This window comes from Schistocerca americana, chromosome 1 (assembly GCF_021461395.2).
Source record: "Schistocerca americana isolate TAMUIC-IGC-003095 chromosome 1, iqSchAmer2.1, whole genome shotgun sequence".
Lineage (NCBI taxonomy): Eukaryota > Metazoa > Arthropoda > Insecta > Orthoptera > Acrididae > Schistocerca > Schistocerca americana.
The window spans coordinates 819436179-819458364 of NC_060119.1; the positions used below are offsets into that span (position 1 = coordinate 819436179).

The 22186-nt window shown below is 42.5% G+C and overlaps 1 protein-coding gene across 1 annotated transcript in view; it reads right to left on the reverse strand.

Moving 5' to 3' along the window:
- Window positions 1-12072, reverse strand: part of LOC124546254 (pyrimidodiazepine synthase-like) — a 90183-nt gene extending 78111 nt beyond the window's left edge. Inside the window, exon 1 of the mRNA XM_047125023.1 lies at window positions 11924-12072. Coding sequence (XP_046980979.1) covers window positions 11924-11948 — 25 coding nt within the window. The 5' untranslated portion in view covers window positions 11949-12072. The remainder of the gene's footprint in view (window positions 1-11923) is intronic.
- Between the last annotated feature and the right edge of the window lie 10114 nt (window positions 12073-22186).

The window sequence follows — 22186 nt, forward strand, 5'->3', positions numbered from 1 at the left end:
CGCCGCCACCTGCAGTACGCAGAGTGTACCGTCTGGCCCCCGCTCTGCTGACTGCTAATGGCAGCCTATGAAGGCGGCAAACACCTGGCCGCCGTCGTCGCCGCCACCACGGGAAGCCGTACGGCTTGCCTTATGACGGCTGTCCTCGTACAAATCGCGTTCCTTACGACTGACTGGCAAAACGCATCGGCGATGCCCACAAGGAATCGCTAAGCAGTTTCGAAAATATTTTGCATTAATTTTTTAATGTTTGCAGAGCATCCAGTAGCAAGTTGAGATGTTGAGTGGGTCTTACTCAGGATGCAGCAGTACTACCCGCGAGATGGAATATCACATATTCCTGCTCTTGCACACACACTTTAAATAGCTCAGAAAAGCTACTATCTTTTCAGCAGCTAGACTCCACAAGTCACTCTATGGTGTGTGATATAGTGTACTTTGTATACTAACGTCGCTTCATTTTCCCTTTCCAGTCGCGAATGGTGCCTGAAAGAATGACTGCCAGTAATCTCCCTAATTTTCCCCTCGTCTTTTCGTGAAATATACTTAAGAGGAAGAAATATTAGTTGACACTTCTAGGTACATACTCTCTCCGAACTTTAACTAGGGCACTTAGTAATGCTCTATGTCTCTCTGCCACTGGAGTTATGTGACGCTTTCTCGCTCATTGAACGAAAACTACACATGCTGCTCTTCTGTGAATGTTCATGTGTGTCCTATCTGCTAAAATACCCAGACTAACGAGTAATACTTCATTATCTGTCTCACTAACGTTCTGTAAGTTACCGCCTTCGTGGATTGACTACATATTGTAATGAATTTACTCTCTGCGGAACTTTCGCATTGTTAACAGAAATGTTCGATTCCGTATAAATTCAGGGAAGAGTTTGTTTCATGTTTTCTTAAACTATATATTCCCTCATCCATAGATATTTCTGAACATTTTTGATTACCAAAAGCCGTATACCTGTCAATGTTTTTCTTTCGTTATTCATATCAACATATTTCATAGGTACTATGTTTTACCATGAAACTTAAATGATCAGAAAACAAATTTGCAGTGAATATTAATTGTTGAGCTTCAGTTTTCATACAAACAAATTTTCTGTCTGCACTTATAATTTCTGATTTTACTATCGATAACTAAATCTATTTTATAAAATAACAGCAAACTTCTATTTTTCGTATTGTCGAAATTTAAACCGCTTCATTAATCATTAAGCTTATAATTGCTCTATTTTCAGAAAATGGCATACATATTAAATCTGAAAAAACAGTGTTTCTTGAGACAGTCATGCTAGCATTAATTTGGACTATTCACTTTTCTAGAAGGTACTGGACGCTGGAATCTTAATATGTAATGTATTTTTAGCATCAAGCGCATCACAGTTGCGCAAGAGTTGGATGAGATTGTGTCAGGTAGCGTTAGAGCATTTGTAGAGTGTGATAAATGTTAGACTGACCGATTATGTTCTTTGTATGGTGCAAGAACGTTCGACAATGTACTTTTGAAGAAGAGTTTATTATGCAGTTATAATGTGTGTTTCAAGAACATGCAAATATTAGAAGAAATGGTTAACAGCAACAATGTTCCATCGACTTGTCACTTAAATGAATCCTGGGCGAACTCTTTTCAGTAAGTTATACATGAACAAAGGAAGCAGCCCTGAGACACCAACTTTCGAAGGTAAGAAATATTTATCTACAAATATAATGCACTTTCTCTAACAAATAATTTAAAGGTTGTGTAAACCGAAATAATTCGACAACGTAGGAATAAATATTCTAAACGTTCGTAATAGATTGACACCTAATTAAGGGATAGCATTATGACGTACTACGGATTATGCCAAGGCATCTCTGGTATCCACCTCAGCTATGATCTGTTTCATGTGGCCGTTCCACTTTAAATCACTCAACATATATATTCTCAGGTCTCATGGATATGCCTGTTCCCAGCGGCTGTTCGGCAACTGTGCAATCCTAAAACAACGGACCTTTCCGCCTCTTTATACGGTATTTTATGGTAAACGTAAGCTCACAATCCACATGTCAAGTAACGATCCTTTGCAGGTTTCTGTCTTGCTTCGATTTTCCAGCGTTGCGACTGCTATACATAATACACAACATTTTCGTACTCTTAGGCCCAGCAGACAAAACATTTGCGACTGTAAGAGTTACCGCGTAATCCCGTGCAACACCGCCATTAGCCTTGATTATGTCTTCAGCTCAGCGAGTAATATCAAATTTCGGGGGTGCTGAATGCTACACTTCATTCGTTTTTGCAGATAGTTCAGACGCTAACAGATTGAAGTCAGGTGATAAACTTCTCCACTCCAAGTGCTTGATGTTCACCAGATCATTAAGGTCTCCGTGCAGCTCTATGAACACATTTTTGAAGAGAGTAGTGTCCACAGCCTACTACTCAATATGTGGAAGAAAGGTCAACACTTCGTCACCGAGAATGTTTAAATATTGTTATTTGACATGGTCAAACTGGATGTGAGTGATTTGTGTTTACTGGAAGCCCTGACGACGGCATCGGTTGATCTTCTGCCTGCTACGATATGGGCATTTCATTTGCAGATGCCGTGTGTCATGAGCTATCTATGTTGTTGACGTTTATATGTGGAACTTACTTGGTAATTGACTTACACGATGAATTCGAAAGTCTCGTACAGCCAACATTATACATTGTTCTGGTGGTACACCCTTAGAACAATAGTGTCAGTTGTCTTCTCGCTACTCCCATTTGGAGAATGATTTTATTATACGTGGCGGCAACAGTCTCGTGAACTTTGGTAAGGACTGTAATCTCAACGTATACTTTCCAGTTCTAACTTTGGTAAGGACTGTAATCTCAACGTATACTTTCCAGTTCTGTATTCATGCACTAGCTGATAACCCCAGCGTTGCCCGGGTATTTATTTATAGCTGCACCCGAAACTTGGTACGAGTTCATTTTTCTTTACTTATAAAGGTTGTTTGTGTACAACGTTTGAAGTGGTACGATTGGGGACATGAACGAAGAGCTTGTTTGCATCACTAACATGGGAGGGATCCACATAAAGCTGACCGTGGGAAAGGCAACACACTAGGGTTCACGACTGCAACACAAGGTATGTGGCCTTGGGCCTTATGGTCATGCCGTAACATAAGCTTACGGGGAGTTTCACACGTTTAAAGCGAAATGGTAAATTGTTAGAAATAAGCAGGATCTGGCATACACCCCACTTCCCGTCAAAATTTCCGCTTCTATGATATGTTGAAGGTAAGTCACTTGAAGACACTGAGTGAGGGTTCTGAGGAACGATATACTGCATGATGCTCTCCATTAGACTTCCGTTGCGCCTCGCTTTCGGAAGGAGTCTCCAAAGAGCGAGTTGAAGCCCGCTGTTCTCGAGCCACAGCAATTCTCAGCTTATAATTTTCATTGGACTTTAAACCACAGTCCTCAGTCTCTCGCCTCAGTATTTATTCAGAAAGGCTACCGTTTTCCAAGCCATTTTCATTGTAAGCAAATCGAAATCAAAATTTAAGAGTAGTTATCGAAATCAATACAAATTTAAAAAATTCAGTTTTTCTAGCAAAGAATATATTTATTATTTATTTATTTATTTATTTATTTATTTATTTATGCATTTATTTTACCTGGCAAGATTAGGGCCTTCAGGCCCTCTCTTACACCTAACCAGGCATACTCAGATTCAACAAATTTCAGTTTCTACAGAACATTAAGGACATATAACATGTTATACAGTATTAATGTCAAAGAAAAAAAAGAGAGATTATAAAAGTAGTACAATGAGAATTATAACAATCAAAAAATAATTATAACAATCAAGAATAATAATAACAATAATAATAATAATAATAATAATAATAATAATAATAATAGTAATAATAATAATAATAGTAATAGTAATGACTATGTATATGAAAGTAAACATATTTTTCTAAAAACCTATCTGAAGAAACAAAGTAATGTCGTTAGGTTTTTAAGGATAAGACTGCAGCGCTTAACTTTTTCAGTGACCTGAACCTCCGAAAACACTTCTGTCACTCAGTTAAAGACTAAAAACGCCGCCGGCCGCGGTGGTCTCGCGGTTCTAGGCGCTCAGTCCGGAACCGCGCGACTGCTACGGTCGCAGGTTCGAATCCTGCCTCGGGCATGGATGTGTGTGATGTCCTTAGGTTAGTTAGGTTTAATTAGTTCTAAGTTCTAGGGGACTGATGACCTTAGACGTTAAGTCCCATAGTGCTCAGAGCCATTTGAACCATTTGAACTAAAAACGCCATGTATTGGTTCTTTGGTGTATTACGCCGTGATGATGAAACATCCGAAACACTAAGCTGAGTATACGGTTTTAGATAAAACTTTAAATCTAAATACCTTTTTCCGAGATCTCATTTTGATCAAATAAAGCCTATACATTTTCTCAAGCTGTGGTCAAATTACAGATGAAAACCCATGAAAATTCGTCTAGTGATTTTGGAGATAAGCGTGTTCGAACAGACGACGATTTTGATCTTATTAAGAGAATGAAAATAGATACCAGCGTGATTCAAATATGTCTTAAGCAATTTTGCATCATTTTTATCAGATTGTATAATAAGCAATACGGCTTAAAATTATGACAGTGCTACCCGCCCCCCTTCCCCCACCACAATTAGTGATTCACATTGAACAATTGTGGTATGTGCGATAAAATTATTTTATACAAACAGTTTATACATTATTATTTTCTTATACCCATTATTCTATTTATTATAGATCTGAAGATGTATAATTTAGCTGAAACTAGTTATCAATAAAGAAATTATACTTTCGATCTTGACTGAAAGGATTTATCTGAATCCCCAATTTTCAATGCTTAAATAAGCGACCTGAACCATGCACACGGTAATTTGCACGAGTCGGGCCAAGCTTTAGTACGAAAAAAAAAAAAAAAACAACACTACACGCGTCCAATCAGCTACTGTGTAGTTTCTTAACGTGACCCACTGAAGACTTGCAGCTTTATCTGCTTCTGCCAGTATGGCCTCATGCTAAGTACTGGACTTCAGATGTCCGTTCCATACTGTTTCCCTCGCAGCGTTCACTCAAACTGATGAAGATGCACTTTCACTCACTGATAGTGTGGATTCTTAGTTTGAAAGCGATTTCACTCACAAGGCGCAACAGTGACTGCCCTTGTCGACAATGGTATAAAAAAAGAACACAAACCACCTCTGGCCTGCCCTACACGCTCCACACAGTAGGTTGACAGCTTCGTCGGGTCGTCCGTGCGCTACCAATCGCAGCATTCGAAGAGGCAAAATTGCGATTAATCGGACCATGTAACACGCATCCAGTCAGCTACTGCCCAGATTAGCTGCTTGAAAAACCTTAATGACATTCAGCTTTATGAGCAACCGTGAGCGATGGTCTTTTCAGAGGCACCCCACTTCACATGTGTATAGAAATGCAATTCCGTCCGCAATGGTCGCTCGGAAATTGGTTGAGATGAAACTGCGCGTGACAGCATTCTCGAGACGCTGTCGGCAGGGTATTTTTTACGACCACCCTTTTTATGCTATGTCACATGGCACTAATCTTTGACACTCTGAAGTCCGCAGTTATTCACCGACACCTCCACCGAGGTCATTCACACGGTGGTCATTAGTATGTCTCAACATAATAGCTCCCTTATAATTCTGTCGCGGCCCCATACCGATCCATCTCACTTCGCTTATTCCGTACAAACCACTAGCATATTCACACCACTACTGCCATGACTCACCCCAGCTGCTGCCAGTTCTGCACAATTCACAGCCTACCTGTGTGCTCTTGCAGGGAGTCGACCAATATTTGGTCCAGCGGCCTTACATATAATTCAACGACACAGCTATGGTGTTGTCAGTCCCTTCTGTCGACTAGTCAAGCACTTACTTCCACACAGTAGTCAAGCATTTACTTCCATTCCTGTGCGATTCGAGGAGACTGAGTACACTTTAATTTTTTCAGTCTTTTTTGTGCTGTTCCGAACAGAGGGAAGAGAGACGTAAGAAACCCCTCTGATATCATCTGGTCACTTCGGTGATTCTCCTGTAGCTGGGAATGCTGTCTTTTTAAACGCGCATCCTTATAATAGACGTTTCTTCCGTACAACGCATTTAGTTTCAATTAACAATTCAAGCCTTGCTGGGAGAGAAACTTTTACATATCAGTTCTCTGGATTGATCTTGGTTTGGCAATTTTAAAATACTATCAACTTATACTCTATACCTTTAGCAGTTTTTCAGGTTGGCTGCGGACATCGAAGGGTTCACACATTTCAGAGCACTCTAGCGTGACATTCACGAATTTCAATTCTAACAACTTAATACATCACTAATAAAGTTTCGACTTCAGGAGGACACTCCTATGCATATGCTGGAGTGGCCACCTCCCCGCCCCGAAACAATAGCTTTTGATCAAGGAGCTTGTTACTTAAAGTAGAACTACCACAAAACTGATCGTATGTGAGACGGATGCCAAACGGATCCTTAGGAAGAAACTTCGGCAAATGTAGTCCACCCAGTAGCATACAAAACCCTCGTTCGATTACTACTTTAATACTGCTGGGCAGTCTGGGATCCGGTATTGATAGAGGACATATAGAAGATCCAAAGAAGAGCAGCGCGTTTCTTTACATTTTCATTCAGTAAGCGCGAAAGAGTCACAGAGATACGAGTCGTCACCAACGGCAGATGGTGCGAGACGTTCTGCATCACATCTGTGTTTACTGTGGAAGTCCCGAGAGCATACGTTCCTAGAAGAGTCAACTAATATATTGGTTCCTCCTACGTATATCTCGCGGGAAGACCATGAAGATAAAATTAGAGGGATTCGACCTCACCCGGAGGCTTACCGGCAATCGTTCGGCCAGTGAACCAAACGGTACTGGTACAGGAATATGGAAGAAATGACTGTGGTACACGATATACCTTCCGCCGAACACTGTAGAGGTGCGATTCCTAATAAGGCTCAGCGACCGACCACAACTGCAGGAGGCAAAGTGCAACGCTCTCTCTTTCAAACAGTTTGATTCTGACTTGCTAAGTAGGCACATGTCGATTGTGACAGTCATCTGCGATTACTTTGTAAACCATGTATTGCCATTTTGATGTCTTATTACGATCAGGTACTTTCAGTGCAGCCTCTATAGGTCAGGCTTGAGAATTAAACAATTGGTTCGAAACGAGACAACATATGTACTGCAACTATGACAGATTCGTTAATGAACACTTCATGAAATATAAAAAATTGCTGGTCCTATATCAATAAAACTAAGAAAGTGAAAAAAAGGAATATAAAGACACTTTGTTTAATAGCTCAAAGAGTTTTCCGTCACTCGACGAACATGGCATAATCTACAGTAAAACATTTGCTTACCTCGTGATACATCAACTCTTCTCGAGTTAGCATTCATCATGCGATTGTCTAACAGCAAACGCTTCGTCTCCAGTTAGGAAATGGAGTAACATCACAGCTGCGCCCGGCAGACACTTCGGTGAGAGGTATTAAACTACTTTACTGTAACTTTCTTCCCCATAGCCCACTTTTGAAATATCCCGTTGTCCCATTATTTTCCGTAGGCACCAACATTAATCCCTGAATTTACAGTTTACATCCACAATAGCCAACAAAACAATTGAAAAATCTTTAACTAACGAAACAGCGATCCACTCTTCTTTGGTGCTCTTAAGCGAACGTGTTTTGCACAGCTGCGTTGGTGGTATATTCCACTTATGCTAATTCTTTTAGAATACATCCGAAATCTGATTCAGTAGATTGGGGGTTGGGTTGTTTGGGGAAGGAGACCAGACATCGAGGTCATCGGTCTCATCGGATTAGGGAAGGACGGGGAAGGAAGTCGGCCGTGCCCTTTGAAAGGAACCATCCCGGCATTTGCCTGGAGCGATTTAGGGAAATCACGGAAAACCTAAATCAGGATGGCTGGACGCGGGATTGAACCGTCGTCCTCCCGAATGCGAGTCCAGTGTCTAACCACTGCGCCACCTCGCTCGGTGATTCAGTAGATGATGGTTTCAATACAGAAAGGAGTCTTACTGTTAAAATGTTCAATATGTTTCACAATTTTTGATACGTAAGTTGGTGATATACGATATTCAAACTTCTTTACCGGCAGCTTCACCAGTGTACGCTCATGACATTCCGCATATATTTAACATATTCCACATATATTCGTATGCATATTTCGCTTGTTTGTCTAGCGGCCTTCGCAGCATAAATACATATGTAAATTAATCCTTGTTCCACAGGTCATGAATACGACATTTCGTAATGATGTGGAACGTGTCACTTTAACATAATTTTTTTTTTTTTACACAAAATTTTTTTTCTTTATTTCTTACGGTTAGTACTTAATACACACATTGAGCTATGAAGAAATATTATCTCCTGAAGTGTGTCGCACAATGATGTGAGTTTGTAGGTACATTCAGCGACATGTGGTTGTTGGCCGCAATACATGTCGTCAATAGTTAGTAGTAGAGAACTAATAAATTAAACGTCATGTCTGATGCGGCAGTTTTTGTGCATTTACTGAGTGGTTAACTTTCCTTACACCATTTTGAGAGGGGTGTCACAGGGAGAACATTTCAAACCTTTACAAAACTATCAATATAGTCTGGTGCAAGTGACTGCTCTCATTCTCAAGTTTTGGATGAATAAACTTCAGTATTTGCACGTTGTTGGCTACACTACTTTTTCACCTCCATCCCCACCCCTTTTGCAGTTAGCCGGTTCTTAATGCCACAGCGCTTCTTTGGGACAAAGTGATAAAGGTGGGCCGGCCGAAGTGGCCGTGCGGTTATAGGCGCTGCAGTCTGGAACCGCAAGACCGCTACGGTTGCAGGTTCGAATCCTGCCTCGGGCATGGATGTGTGTGCTGTCCTTAGTTAGGTTTAACTAGTTCTAAGTTCTAGGCGACTAATGACCTCAGCAGTTGAGTCCCATAGTGCTCAGAGCCATTTGATAAAGGTGGGACAAAGTCAAGAACGGGGCCCAGCGACCATTTTAGTAAATATTCGTAGATCTGTAGTTAGGCTGGCTAGGTCGCATGAATCGTCGTGCAGCTGGTGAAGAATGACTATTGATCAAGTATGCATGACGCGTTTCTGAATTATTTCCATCTTCAGAAATGGAAGTGCAAAAGTAGCACAAGGACAAGAGCGTTACTAGTTTACGTAGTATTAGATGGCACTGCTCATGATTTGTATACCAAGTTTACTTCAAACTGATCGTGTAGTTTAGCAGGGGATGTGGAACATACATATTATGACATATCTAGATAGAGGTACTCCCAGCTTTCGTCTTTTACTTGTATGTAACAAGTAAACAGCTTCCTCTTCCCGTAACAACGGAATAATCGCGGTAGAGTAACCAGACATCTTACGTCGCGTAGTTCTTACAAGCGACTGCATTGCTTGTGTGTCGCTGCGTACCTCAACGCACCGACAGCGTTGCTGCCCGTCTTCTGGAGTTGTGACCGGTCGCTGTCGCCGTGTTCGACATCGCACCGCACCTTGCATATGTCTTGCGGCGTACAGATGGAGATGGCCGCGGCCCTGCACGGTGGGCAGGGCTGCCCAGCTGCCCTGTGGCTGACAGCTCGGTGTGAGTCGTCAATTAATGCCCGACCTCCGCAACCGCTGGCGGCGGTAACGCGACAGCCACAGAGAACGTCGCAACCGCTTCGCCGAGCTAAATGCCGCTCAAGGACAGGGGCAGAGAGAGCACAAAAAATTCCTCGACGAATGAATCACGAACTTCAGTGAGAGCCACTCAATTACTCGTTTGTCACGTTTTTACTATCAATTTTGGGGGAAGGCGAAAGTTGAGTAACGAACAGATTTGTCAAAAGTTATGAGTGAGCGAACTGCCGGGTACTGTCCTTCCACTGACCTGACAATACTAATTTAACAGCGGACTGCATTGTGTCGAGCTATTTCACACCTAACGGTTCGCTAAAAAAACTTCGATCCCTCTTCTCAACGCTATTTGCTCTTATCCTAGCAAAATTGCTCACGCTATGGCGTCATACTGAAGATATTTTTCAAACACTGCGTATGGTCGGACGATTCTCCCAATCCAGAATGAGATTTTCACTCTGCAGCGGAGTGTGCACTGATATGAAACTTCCTGGCAGATTAAAACTGTGCGCCCGACCGAGACTCGAACTCGGGACCTTTGCCTTTCGCGGGCAAGGGTTCGCAGGAGAGCTTCTGTAAAGTTTGGAAGGTAGGAGACGAGATACTGGCAGAAGTAAAGCTGTGAGGACCGGGCGTGAGTCGTGCTTCAGTAGCTCTGATGGTAAAGCACTTGCCCGCGAAAGGCAAAGGTCCCGAGTTCGAGTCTCGGTCGGGCACACAGTTTTAATCTGCCAGGAAGTTTGATTCTCCCAATATTTCTACTGTAAATTTTTCGATAAAATCGAACTTCATATATCTTGGCAGAGCCTCATGGTGGCATGAAAACTCCAGTTATCAGTTTCTATGTTCGTCCATCCAACATAGTATACTATCGTGTGTAAATAAGAAGACTTCAGCCTGCAAATTGCAGAGATCTGGCTCGAGTCCGACTGAAGCACATTACATATATTTCGAGTGCAAATGAAACTTACGAACTGCTCTTTCGCTGGTATGCTACATAAATAATACTACGGTATTATCTTTTTCGACATATTTGTTTATTTTGTAACATCGAGTAATCAGCAAGGCTAGTCAAAATACATATATTTATGTTTGCGTTGCTTTTTATTAAGCGTATCGATTTGTATCCTCCGTTCTAAGCGTCATGTCGAAACGTATATAGCAAACGTCGATGAGTATACTTCATTTCATCAGCACGTCGTGGTAAAATTTTGATACTTTAGTACTCTGTTGTGTACGCTCTGAAATAAGATTCAGTCAGACAGTAGGAACAGCACTGAAGATTAAGTGAAATTTCAAATAAAGTAGTCTCGAGTGACGATAAGAACTGAAAGACTTCATGTAAATTAAAAAAAATATAAGTCAGTACATCTCTTTTATACTACGGCGAATAGAAGTCTTGAATGTTTGCTTTGTTCCCGTGGAAAACGCAAGGCTAGCTAACGAAGGAGAACTTTCTACTGCAAGACTGGTCAGTCGCGGAATTCCAAAATTGAATAGCTAAATAACTATTTTCACGCCAGACTAAGTCTAAAGCTATCATCGAATTTTAGCTATGAACTTAACTGTCTTATTCGTTAATAAATTAGAGTAATCTAGTGGGAAACAACCTAGTTTCCGCCTCTGTGAGGTTTCCTCCAAGTCCACGAAACTGGCAGCACCGCGCAGTTCTACCTGCTGCTGCGGGAAATACCCAGCTTCCGGACAACAGCTGTACAACCTACAGCTGATGGCCGTCTGACTGTCAGGACCTCAAGAGCTGTTCACGACAGAGTAGCGTCGACGTTGATGCTTCGACCTTGTGCGTAGAGCGCGCGAGACTTAAAAGGTGTCCAAGAATAAACTATCCGCAAGCTTTCCGAACTGATAAATTCCTAGCAGTTCGGATTATCTGAGCGAGTGAATGACTATGCCAGTTTAAGACATTTCGTTCTCCATGTCTGGGAAACAGATCACAGACGACGAAAATAAATTAGCAGAGAATAAGCAGTTACGTTCCTGCCGGAAACCAGCGCCACCCTAATAACTATATAAATAAATCTATGCTATTATTGAAAGAAATCGCACAATTTATTTCTGCCGAAAGTGTGCTGTGAATTCACGCCACCTTAGAAACATTGACAAGCGTGAGGAAAAAAATATTAGTTTCTGTTCACTTTTGCTCTGTAATTGCCATCAAAAGCCAAGTAATCAGACGGAAGACGTCCGCGGCCAGCGTACTCACCCTTCTTGAGGTGCTTGGTACTCATGCTCGGTGCGTCCGCGTCGGCCAGGTACGTCGGACGATCTGCAGTGGGGCCCGCTTGCAGCTGCTACTAGCTCCGCGCCACGCCGCCGCCTTCCGTTGTTATCGACCTTGGGCCGACCGGAGCGCCGCTAGCGGCAAACTGCCGACGCACGGCACGCGGGCCGGCGGAGGCCTGCCACGAGAAAATCCGCCGTGTTCCGCCGGTACCGATTTCCGTTCGCATTCAGCGACTTCGTGCCGCTGCTGCCAGTGTTGCTCCACGTCACACTTTCTAGCGGCTCAACAGTACGACGACCTGCCAGAGACGTGCAATGCGCCTGCAGCGAGAGGCTACACCATGGAGAGGAAATTGGTCTTTTTCCCTTCTTCACCTTGCTCTCTTTGTATTCGCAGCCTCCGAACACAGAATCACACTGTCTTGCGTGTACGTTCGGTAGTAGATACTCATGCAGCCTCACAGCAGTGATTTTCTCTTGTTGGTGAACACATATCTGTTCCTCGGCATTTGCATTCCTCATGTAGCTGTTCATATACGTTACGAATACGAAAAAATATTTTTATTTTTTATTTTTTCAGGGCAGCAATGTTTTTATTAGGCATTTGGTGATGTGAACATTGTCAGACATACCTGAGGTACTCTGCTGTGGCAGTTAAGAAAAATAAAAGCTTATAGCATTGTTAGTTGGGATACCCAGAGAGGTAGATTCACTCGCCTAATAGGATAGGGTTTCCCTCTTCCACGCAGACTCACCCTTCCTACGCGGTATTGAGAGTCTTTTTTTAGTGTATCTATTAAGAGTAGATAATGGGTGTCAGTGTAAGGGCCTACTCAGGATCTGAGCGGGGAAGGAGGGGCGGAAAGCAACGATATATCGCGATGATTAAGATGCTGGAAGCACTCGATTGTGTTGCTCTTAGTTTTCCCACTATCGAACTTTAAAAATGCACATAGGAGCAATATCTGGACAATCCTCCAGATCACATTCTTGAGCTGCAAAATCAAATGCCACTTGAATCACATCCTTGAACTCTTCAAGATGTGTGGGAGTGTGGCCGGCCGCTGTGGTCGAGCGGTTCTAGGCGCTTCAGTCCGCAACCGCGCTGCTGCTACGGTCGCAGGTTCGAATCCTGCCTCCAGCATGGATGTGTGTGACGTCCTTATGTTAGTTAATTTTAAGTAGTTCTAAGTCTAGGGGTCTGATAATGCTTGGAGCCATTTGAACCATTTCTGTGGCAGTGTTGTGCCCAGCTGCTTGTCAGGAATGTTGAAGCATAGGCTTATACGATGGTTATGAATAACACAACTCATTTTCGGTGCGAAAATCCTAATTTAATGTCGAAGTCACTGCGGAGAATCCACATCTTATTCCTCATGCACATATATTTTATATTGCCAGAAGAAATATACATTCAAAGGCTATATACATTTTGTTGTTTTTGGTGGAATGATCATGCATTCTATGTCTTTACCAGCAAATGCGTCATTTACTATTGTTGTATCCTTGCGAGCTCTCCATGCATAGCCAGTCGGTGTGGCCGAGCGGTTCTAGGCGCTTCAGTCTTGAGCCGCGCGACCGCTACGGTCGCAGGTTCGAATCCTGCCTCTGGCATGGATGTGTGTGATGTCCTTAGGTTAGTTAGGTTTAAGTAGTTCTAAGTTCTACGGGACTGATGATCTCCATGCTGGAGGCAGGATTCGAACCTGCGACCGTAGCAGCAGCGCGGTTGCGGACTGAAGCGCCTAGAACCGCTCGACCACAGCGGCCGGCCACACTCCCACACATCTTGAAGAATTCAAGAATGTGATTCAAAGTATTTATACCCCTGGTTATATGCGACATTGTCATTAACGACTTTCACGAAGAAGAATTTTAAATGGCTTTTTGACATTTTCCCGCTTTTTCTAGCCTGCAAATGTATGTGTGGTGGAAGATTGTCTTTAATCGCCTTTTTAACCTTCGGGCCAAAAGTTTTTTCCTGAAGACAAATATACAGTTCCTTTGTTAGGTGTCCATTCACTGAAAGTCCAACATCTATCACAGAACTATGACACGTATTGTTTACAGACTGGACGAAAGCAATTGTTGATTTTTATCCTTTTTTATACAGTGTCGCACCAGAAGTTAGTTGATAATTAAATCCACTCTGATCAGTGTTTCAAATGCAGTGCGGCTGTGTCTGGAAACTTATAGATTTCTGGTATAGTTCTTTGTCAATACTGGCCTCAGACTGGCGAACAGCTTGGAATTCTTCATCTCTGGCTGTTATGAAAGCAGTGATGCGTCTACGGCACATTCTGTATTCTTTCTTGAGACGTGCTATCAAAGCTGCAAGACATTAAACGGTGTGTGCCCAATTTCTGTTACTTTTTACATTGCCTAAAATCTCAGGTGCCAGTAACGGATAAATTTTCTTTCAAAAATGGTTCAAATGGCTCTGAGCACTATGGGACTCAACTGCTGTGGTCATAAGTCCCCTAGAACTTAAAACTACTTCAACCTAACTAAACTAAGGACATCACACACATCCATGCCCGAGGCAGGATTCGAACCTGCAACCGTAGCGGTCGTGCGGTTCCAAACTGTACGGCCTTTAACCACTCGGCCACTCCGGCCAGCAATTTTCTTTCATTCCTTGCTATGTGAAACTGGGAGGAATGTGTTGTTTTACCTCCTGTTCTTTGATTGCTTTCCTCCTTTGAAATGGATTATCATTACCCCTTTTTCTTCACATAATCAAATGTTACTTTGATGTTCAACGTGCATTTGTAGTTGGATGTCTCTCTACTAACGAGTTGCACGTCGTAATTTTGCTTGGAGATGTACGACAATCATCATAAATACTTTTCAAGACATTCTTCCGAAAATTTTGTTAAAATACTAACACTATTGTATTTATTTTCTGCTGAAGGTTTATAATCAGTATAGCTATTAGCTTCTCTTTGGGGAGTACCATTTCTGCCACTGCCATTGGCTCTAGAATATTCAACACTTCTAATCGAGTTATCGTCTATACTCTATAGAGTCGTTTCCTTCATCGGCTATCCTATCCAATGTAACTTCAGTTGATCATTCAAATGAATATTAGTGTTCTGAATAATAAGCTCCAACAAAAACATTGCGAAAGTGTCATTATCCTGTCCTATACCGTCTTCCGTTAGATAACGCCTTAACTTGGATGTCACAATATTTAAAGCGTTGCAAACGTTAATGGTTTCATGTAAACGTAGGCTTCCGCGGCCATTGTCTCAGTTAATAAATTTTTTTCTGGGTTTGTGACCGCATTGTCAATATTTAAAACTACCGACGTTTCGGTCACTGTTGCAAGTGACTTTCTTCAGGGTGTTTTACAGTGACCGAAATGTCGACAGTTTTACATATTGACAATGCGGTCACAAACCCAGAAAAATTTTGTTGACTGCTAACTGTTCCATTCGTTTTTTGCTGTGTGTGTATGACAATACTGGCACACGTGTACTAAACACGTCACCTACTACTTTCTGAAGTACCTGAAAGACTGACTTGTTAACCCCCCCTCCAAGACTCCAAGTGCTGTTGTGTGTTCAACCAAGAGCAACCCTGTCACGCACTGTCGCAGGCGTGGTTAGAAATTTGAGATGGTTTTGTGTACAAATATACGAGGGTTATTCCAAAAGTAAGGTCCGATCGGTCGCGAAATGGAAACGACTATGAAAATCCGATAAAGCTTTGTACAGATGTGTTGGGTAGTGTCTCTAGTATAACCCCAGTTAGCATCACGTCGCTCTTCTCATTTCTGAGCTCGCAGTGAGTGCGTAAAGATGTCTAGAAAATAGTGTCTGCCGCCAAGTACGAGGGCCTGGTGAGAAATTTCGCCTGAAGCTATGCAGCCAACATTACATAACTGTCGTGCTGTTTCGTCTTCACGACAATTCTCAGCCGCATTCTGCAGGGGCAATGAAGATGCTCCTGCATCGTTTTCAAATGGAAATGTTAGATTACCCACAATACAGTCCGCAATTGTCTCCCCCTGAGTTTCATCTCTGGTCACATGAACCGCTGTCTTTGACGACAACATTTTGACACAGACAACGAGGTGTAGGCCAGCGTGGAGAATTGGCGGAAAGCACTGGCGGCTGCCTTCTATGATGAGGCTATTGAAAAGTTGGTACAACGCTATGACAAAAGTCTAAGTCAGAACGGCGACTACGTAGAGAAGTAGCTGAAAGGTGTAGCTAATTGTTACAAGTAAAACATTTCTGATGTTCACTGTGGTTTCAATTTGGCAATCAATCGGACCTTACTTTTGGAATAACCCTCGTATAACTACAAGTTCCTATTCGAGCCAGGATACGTCCCTTGTTAGCAGAGGATACATAAAAACACTTTCACACTATTTCTTGACCGTTGCACTCTTTAATAGCACTTGAGAAGCAAGAGCAGCTACATCTTTCCGTACGTGCTATAATTTGTCGTGTACTATTACGATTTCGCATTCGATGGAGAAACTTTCTGAATGAAATTTCTTGGAATGATCTCGCCGCAAAGAAAAACGCCCTTGTTTCAATTACTGCTACCCCGACTCACTTAATAGTCCAGGAAAATTGGGGGAAAAATTCGTGTAGTCGCAGACCTTTGTACAGTGGTGGGAGGGAAGTGTCATGAACAACATACTGGAGCTTTCGGGTGGGGGGCTTCACTTATGTTGAAATATCTTAAGTTCCGTAACTTCTGGGTGACCCTACTGCACAGGGAAACAGCTTAAGCCTCTTCAGATGCTGGGAGAGCTGAGGCTGGTGTAATGCATTTGATATCCCTCACGCTGCGAAAAGTACTCCACCTAGTGACAGCGGAGACAATGACGTCGCCACTGCTGCATGAATATTGGCAGCATGTTACACTTGGGTTAGGTTAGGTTAGGTTAGTGTTGTTTTAACGTCCCGTCGACAACGAGGTCATTAGAGACGGAGCGCATGCTCGGGTTAGGGAAGGATGGGGAAGGAAATCGGCCGTGCCCTTTCAAAGGAACCATCCCGGCATTTGCCTGAAACGATTTAGGGAAATCACGGAAAACCTAAATCAGGATGGCTGGAGACGGGATTGAACCGTCGTCCTCCCGAATATGTTACACTTGGGGCAGTGTCTTCAGAGTGGTAAACAGTTGACAGCTCCAGTTGTTGAACGTTTTTAAGCAATAGCTCACTTAACAACAGCAAACATGTACTCATTTAACTAACTGAAAATAACTCTACTGTACAAACACCTGTTCAGTGAAATAATTTTGTCTACTCACATAAGAGAACTGGAAAGTGATATAGTCTGTCCGTAACTTAAAAAGTGAACAGTGCTCGTTGTGAGGTAAGCAGCCTTTCTCGGAAGAACACTACATTTCCCATACAGGATGACTAAGAATTAGTTTCCTCCTAGCAGGATGCAAAGATTTGCATAGATTCTGTTCATATGCATTGCTTGCGTTAGTAACTTACATCTCTGTTCCATGTAGTATTGACACATTTTGTGGGAAATAAACGTCCCCCATAGCACGTCTGCGCACTGCGTCGCCAGTGACTCATAGGCTGCTCAGCAGGGGATTGGTCTAGCGTTGCGAAACACCGTGTAGTTGCTTCTTGTGACGTGGTGGGGTACACAGTGGCGAATCTTCTTCTCCCTCGTTAGTTTGCAGACCTTGGAACTGCATGACCACATTCCGGCGATCTACCTTCCTTCGCTCTTCTATCCTCCATCCTCGCGCCCCTTCACCCAGTTATACCCCCAGAACGCAATTTATTCCTTAATATGTCTCCACTACACTTAGATGTGTTCTTAACCCGTTTCATTTCAAAAATAAACACAAATTCTATACAATTAAGACAGTATTTTAAGTAATCTGTGATAATCCCATCCTTTGCAACGAGGAAACTATTAGTTCTAGAGAAAAAAATTAGTAGGGACTTATTTGTTGGAAAGTTAATGTTGTTTTACTGGGAAACATTTTACTAGAAGCCGCAGTTTTCGAGTTCTTCAAGAAAAACGTAAGAAAGTGACCTTTAAACAGCCCCCCTCCCCTCATTGCTCCGCCACGACAACGATCAGACCCCACAGGAGGGTATTTTTAGTATGTCGTTCATGGTGCTCCCCCCTACCACTGTACAAAAATTTGTGACTAAACGAATACACCCCCCCCCCCCCCCCCGCCTTCGCCTTTTTTTTTTTTTTTTCTTTCCTTTGTATGGGCTATATTATATCCATCACATTCTGTCCCCACTTTCACTATAATACAAAACGAATTGCTCTTCCTTGAACATTTTCGATGTCCTTCGTCAATCCTATCAGACGACGATCTCACACAACAATACTGCAGAAATTTTTACGGGGGCAGGGAGATGGGTAGAGGGGGGGGGGCATGCTTTGTATAAATAAGTTGGTCAGTTTAGATACAGGTCAAGCTATAAGAATGAAATTTTATAAGGGCCACAGATGGTTATTCGCTCAACATAATGACGTAATGAATAAGAACACAGTACTCCAGATTCCAGGACTCTGGGGGGCGGGGGGCGTTGCAAGTGCCCCCTCTTGCCCCACTTAGGGGCGCCTATGCGGCAAACAGAATGCGGACGGGCATAGTGTAAGTAGTCTCGTAGTAGAGTTGTTGCACCTTCTAAGTGTTCATGCGACAAAACGCAGGCTTTCGTTCGCCTTCTCCATAAAATTTTCTGCGTGACGATTCCAGTTTCAGTTGCTAATAAATGTAATGACTAGGTATTTAGTACAATCGACAACCTTTAAATTCATATGACTGATCGAGCAACGAAAATTTAAAGAAATGTTTTTGGCGTTCATGTGGAGGACCTCACATTTTTTATTTTTCATGGTGAATTGCCACTCCTCGCCGTAACTGCATGCTTCTCAAAATTTCTGAGATTTTTTTTCTTTTTTTTCTTTGCGAGCCACTTTACAGTTGATAGTTGATGGCGGAAGTTACATAGTATGCTAGAAATAGCCCGCCCTTCCCTTCTCCATTTGCGGATCGTAGGAGAGGGGGAATGGGAAGAGGAGGGAGCGGATTAATGTTTAACGTCCCGTCTATAACGATTCGGGAAAGATGGGGGAAAGGAAACAGGCCGTGCCCTTTCAAAGGACTCATCCTGGCATCTTCCTGAAGCGATTTAAGAAGATCATGGAAAACCTAAATCAGGATGGCCGGACGCGGGTTTGAACCGTCGTGCTTCCGAATTCGAGTCAAGTGCGGAAAGGGAAGAGAGAGAGAGAGAGAGAGAGAACGATTATTGCTGTCAATATGCGTAGGACATTACTTCTCGTATCTCAGCGTCATGGTTGTTACGCTAAACGAACAAGCGAGAAAATTATACGTTTTTTGTTTTACATCTCACGGTTGTCCGCTATATTTTAAGTAGTATTACTCCCCAATGGTGTTTGTTGATCTGTGACACTCTCTCGGTAACAAATCGAACCACTAATGAATGACAAAGCTCTGCTGGAATCTTCTCCATCCCATGCGTTAATCCGATTTGGTGATAGTACCGGATCAAAGAACAATACTCAACAATAGATCGGTTAATTGCTCTTTTTTACTTTTATTCCAGTGAGGCATAGTCCGACGTCTGCCCCTCACGTCTTAATTTATGGAGCTCACACAAATTAAGCTGCTCCTGATAGACACTCATAGGTATAGTACTGTTATGGCTTGCTGTGTGATTAATCGATCGTTTAGTGAAACTATCTTTATTCTTTTCGTCTGTTTACTAACGTGACGTCTTCGTTATGTACCCTGAGGGTAAGCTGCTAACCTTCGCATGAGTTGCTCATCATTTGTGAGTGCCTCTGCTTTTCATGGCAACCCCCTAACTTCGCCTTACTGTATACAACTACGTCGATTCCGTGGAAAGCAAGAGAACCAGTCATTATAAGCCAGCTTATTTATATTGAGAAATATGTTGCTAAAATTTGTTCCGAAGATCCGCAAAAATATTCTATGAATGTATTTCTACATGAATATCTAACTCTGACGCATTTGTGATCCATAGCATAAAACTGTTGCTGAAACTCAGTTCGTGTTGCGCTACATTAGCAATTATTTTTAACAAACTCACCACTCAAATTCTTAGAATGTGTCCTTTTACCTACTGTTTCCTTCTGTGATATTAATGACTGTTAATGAAAAAAAAAGTCTCACAGTGATCAACCTACTGTCCATATACAAATGAAATGAGATCAGTCATATTCAAACCAAATGCTAGCCTTCTCTTTTTTTCTCATACGACGTGAAGGAGCTACTTCATGCTTAGAAGTTCCACAGCGAAAGTTGCCGAGTCACATTGAGGCCGTTATCGGGTTTATTCCTGTCCCGGAATGCCACAAGGGGTGCAATGAAAAACAAGCCGACACAACAAAAATACACTAGTCGAGAAATTATTTTCTTTCAGTTTGTCGCTTCACTGCTCCTTGCAGCAGGCTGTGAAGTTGTCGTTCCAGACATTTCTCGCTTCCGTGGAATGCTAAATAACTAGCTTGTGTGTTTTACTTTATCTTGTACAGTAAGCTCGCTTGATTTTTCCACCTGTTCTGCTCCGCCTCTGAGGTTCTCTAAAAGGTCTTCTGTGTCTTTAATTTCCGTTAGAATTCCGTGTTCCTTGTCCAGCGCACTTCTATCGACGAAATTCAACGTTTTCAGTTGCTTACTGCTACGTCAAAACAAATTACGAAGAGAAAATTCATCAGCCCTCACGTCCACCTCCATAAATGGGTGGTCAGCGGGGCAGAATGCAATGCGGGAGACCTGGGTTCGATTCCCGGCCGAGTCGGATATTTTCTCCGCTCGGGGACTGGATGCTGTGTTCATCATCACTGGCATGCAAATCGCCGAAACGGCGTCAACCATAAAGAGCTGCACCAGGCGAGCGATCTATCCAACAGGAGGCCCGAGCCACACGCTCATTTCGTCAGACTCACATATGACACACAAAGTTTCCCAAGAGTACGTGTATCGTTTTTCCTTGGGTATTGTGCATTTTTTATCCTAATGGATTGGGTATCTGCGAATTGCTTGGGCATATAGCGAAATTTAGCATGCATGGCACTCTGAACTTTGGTACTTACCCCACTACTGCTGTGAGGCTGAGAACGAAGCATCAGTTACGGTTACGAAACTCCTTACTTCTCTGCTACAATGTGATGGAGAATGAGGCAACAGTTATGGTTATTGAGCACCTTTGGCTTTTCCAATAAATCAAGTACCCTGCACTGACCAGAAGAGGTGGTGAGCTTCTGAGTGACACAAATATTGCACTGCATCCTTTATGCGTAGTACGATTTTCTGAAGATAATATGAAACATAAAGGACGTTCAGAGCAAAGATACACTCGTAAATTATTAGAACTAGTGCCAGACAAAGTTGTCTCAATAGCTATATTAAACTATGGTGTATGGAATTCTACCGAAGAACCGCTAGACTGTTCAGATATGTTTGTTGAGACGTTTGATGCGAAAACCTCATGCTACAATCGCCCAATACCAAATAACTTAGCACTGGTGTGCTAGACAAGCAATACCTCTGCAACAACGACTGGGCGGATTTTGATATGAGGGTAATTTCACGTACATAGCAATGTGTAACCCACAGATAATATAATGTAACAACCTTCAGGCAAATGGTATATACTTTTATCAGAGTGTTGGTCAGTATTTAGTCTGATACTACAAAGAAGGTTTCTTAAAGATGATAAAGTCAATTGCCATGATAACAGAGTATAGCAACACTTCTGTAGTTGGGATTCAGATACAAGCGACTGCCAATCAGGATCTCGAAAAACTAGCCTCTTCATATGATACGATATGAACTTGCTAACCTGCATCATATCTAGCGATTGAGCTGCTGATTTACATAATCAGCAAAATCGATCTAACGTTACTCAAACATTACATCATCATACGCAAAGTTTACAGACGCCACTTAACTTTTAGATGGTGAGTTCAGATGGTGAGTTCAAATGGTGAGATCAGATGGTAAAGTCCATCGCCGGCCGGTGTGGCCGAGCGGTTCTAGGCACTTCAGTCTGGAACTGCGCAACCGCTACAGTCGCAGGTTCGAATCCTGCCTCTGGCGTGGATGTGTGTGATGTCCTTAGGTTAGTTAGTTTTAAGTAGTTCTATGTTCTATGGGACTGATGACCTCAGAAGTTAAGTCCCATAGTGCTCAGAGCCATTTGAAACAATTAAAGTCTACCATCTATTGGCGATAACT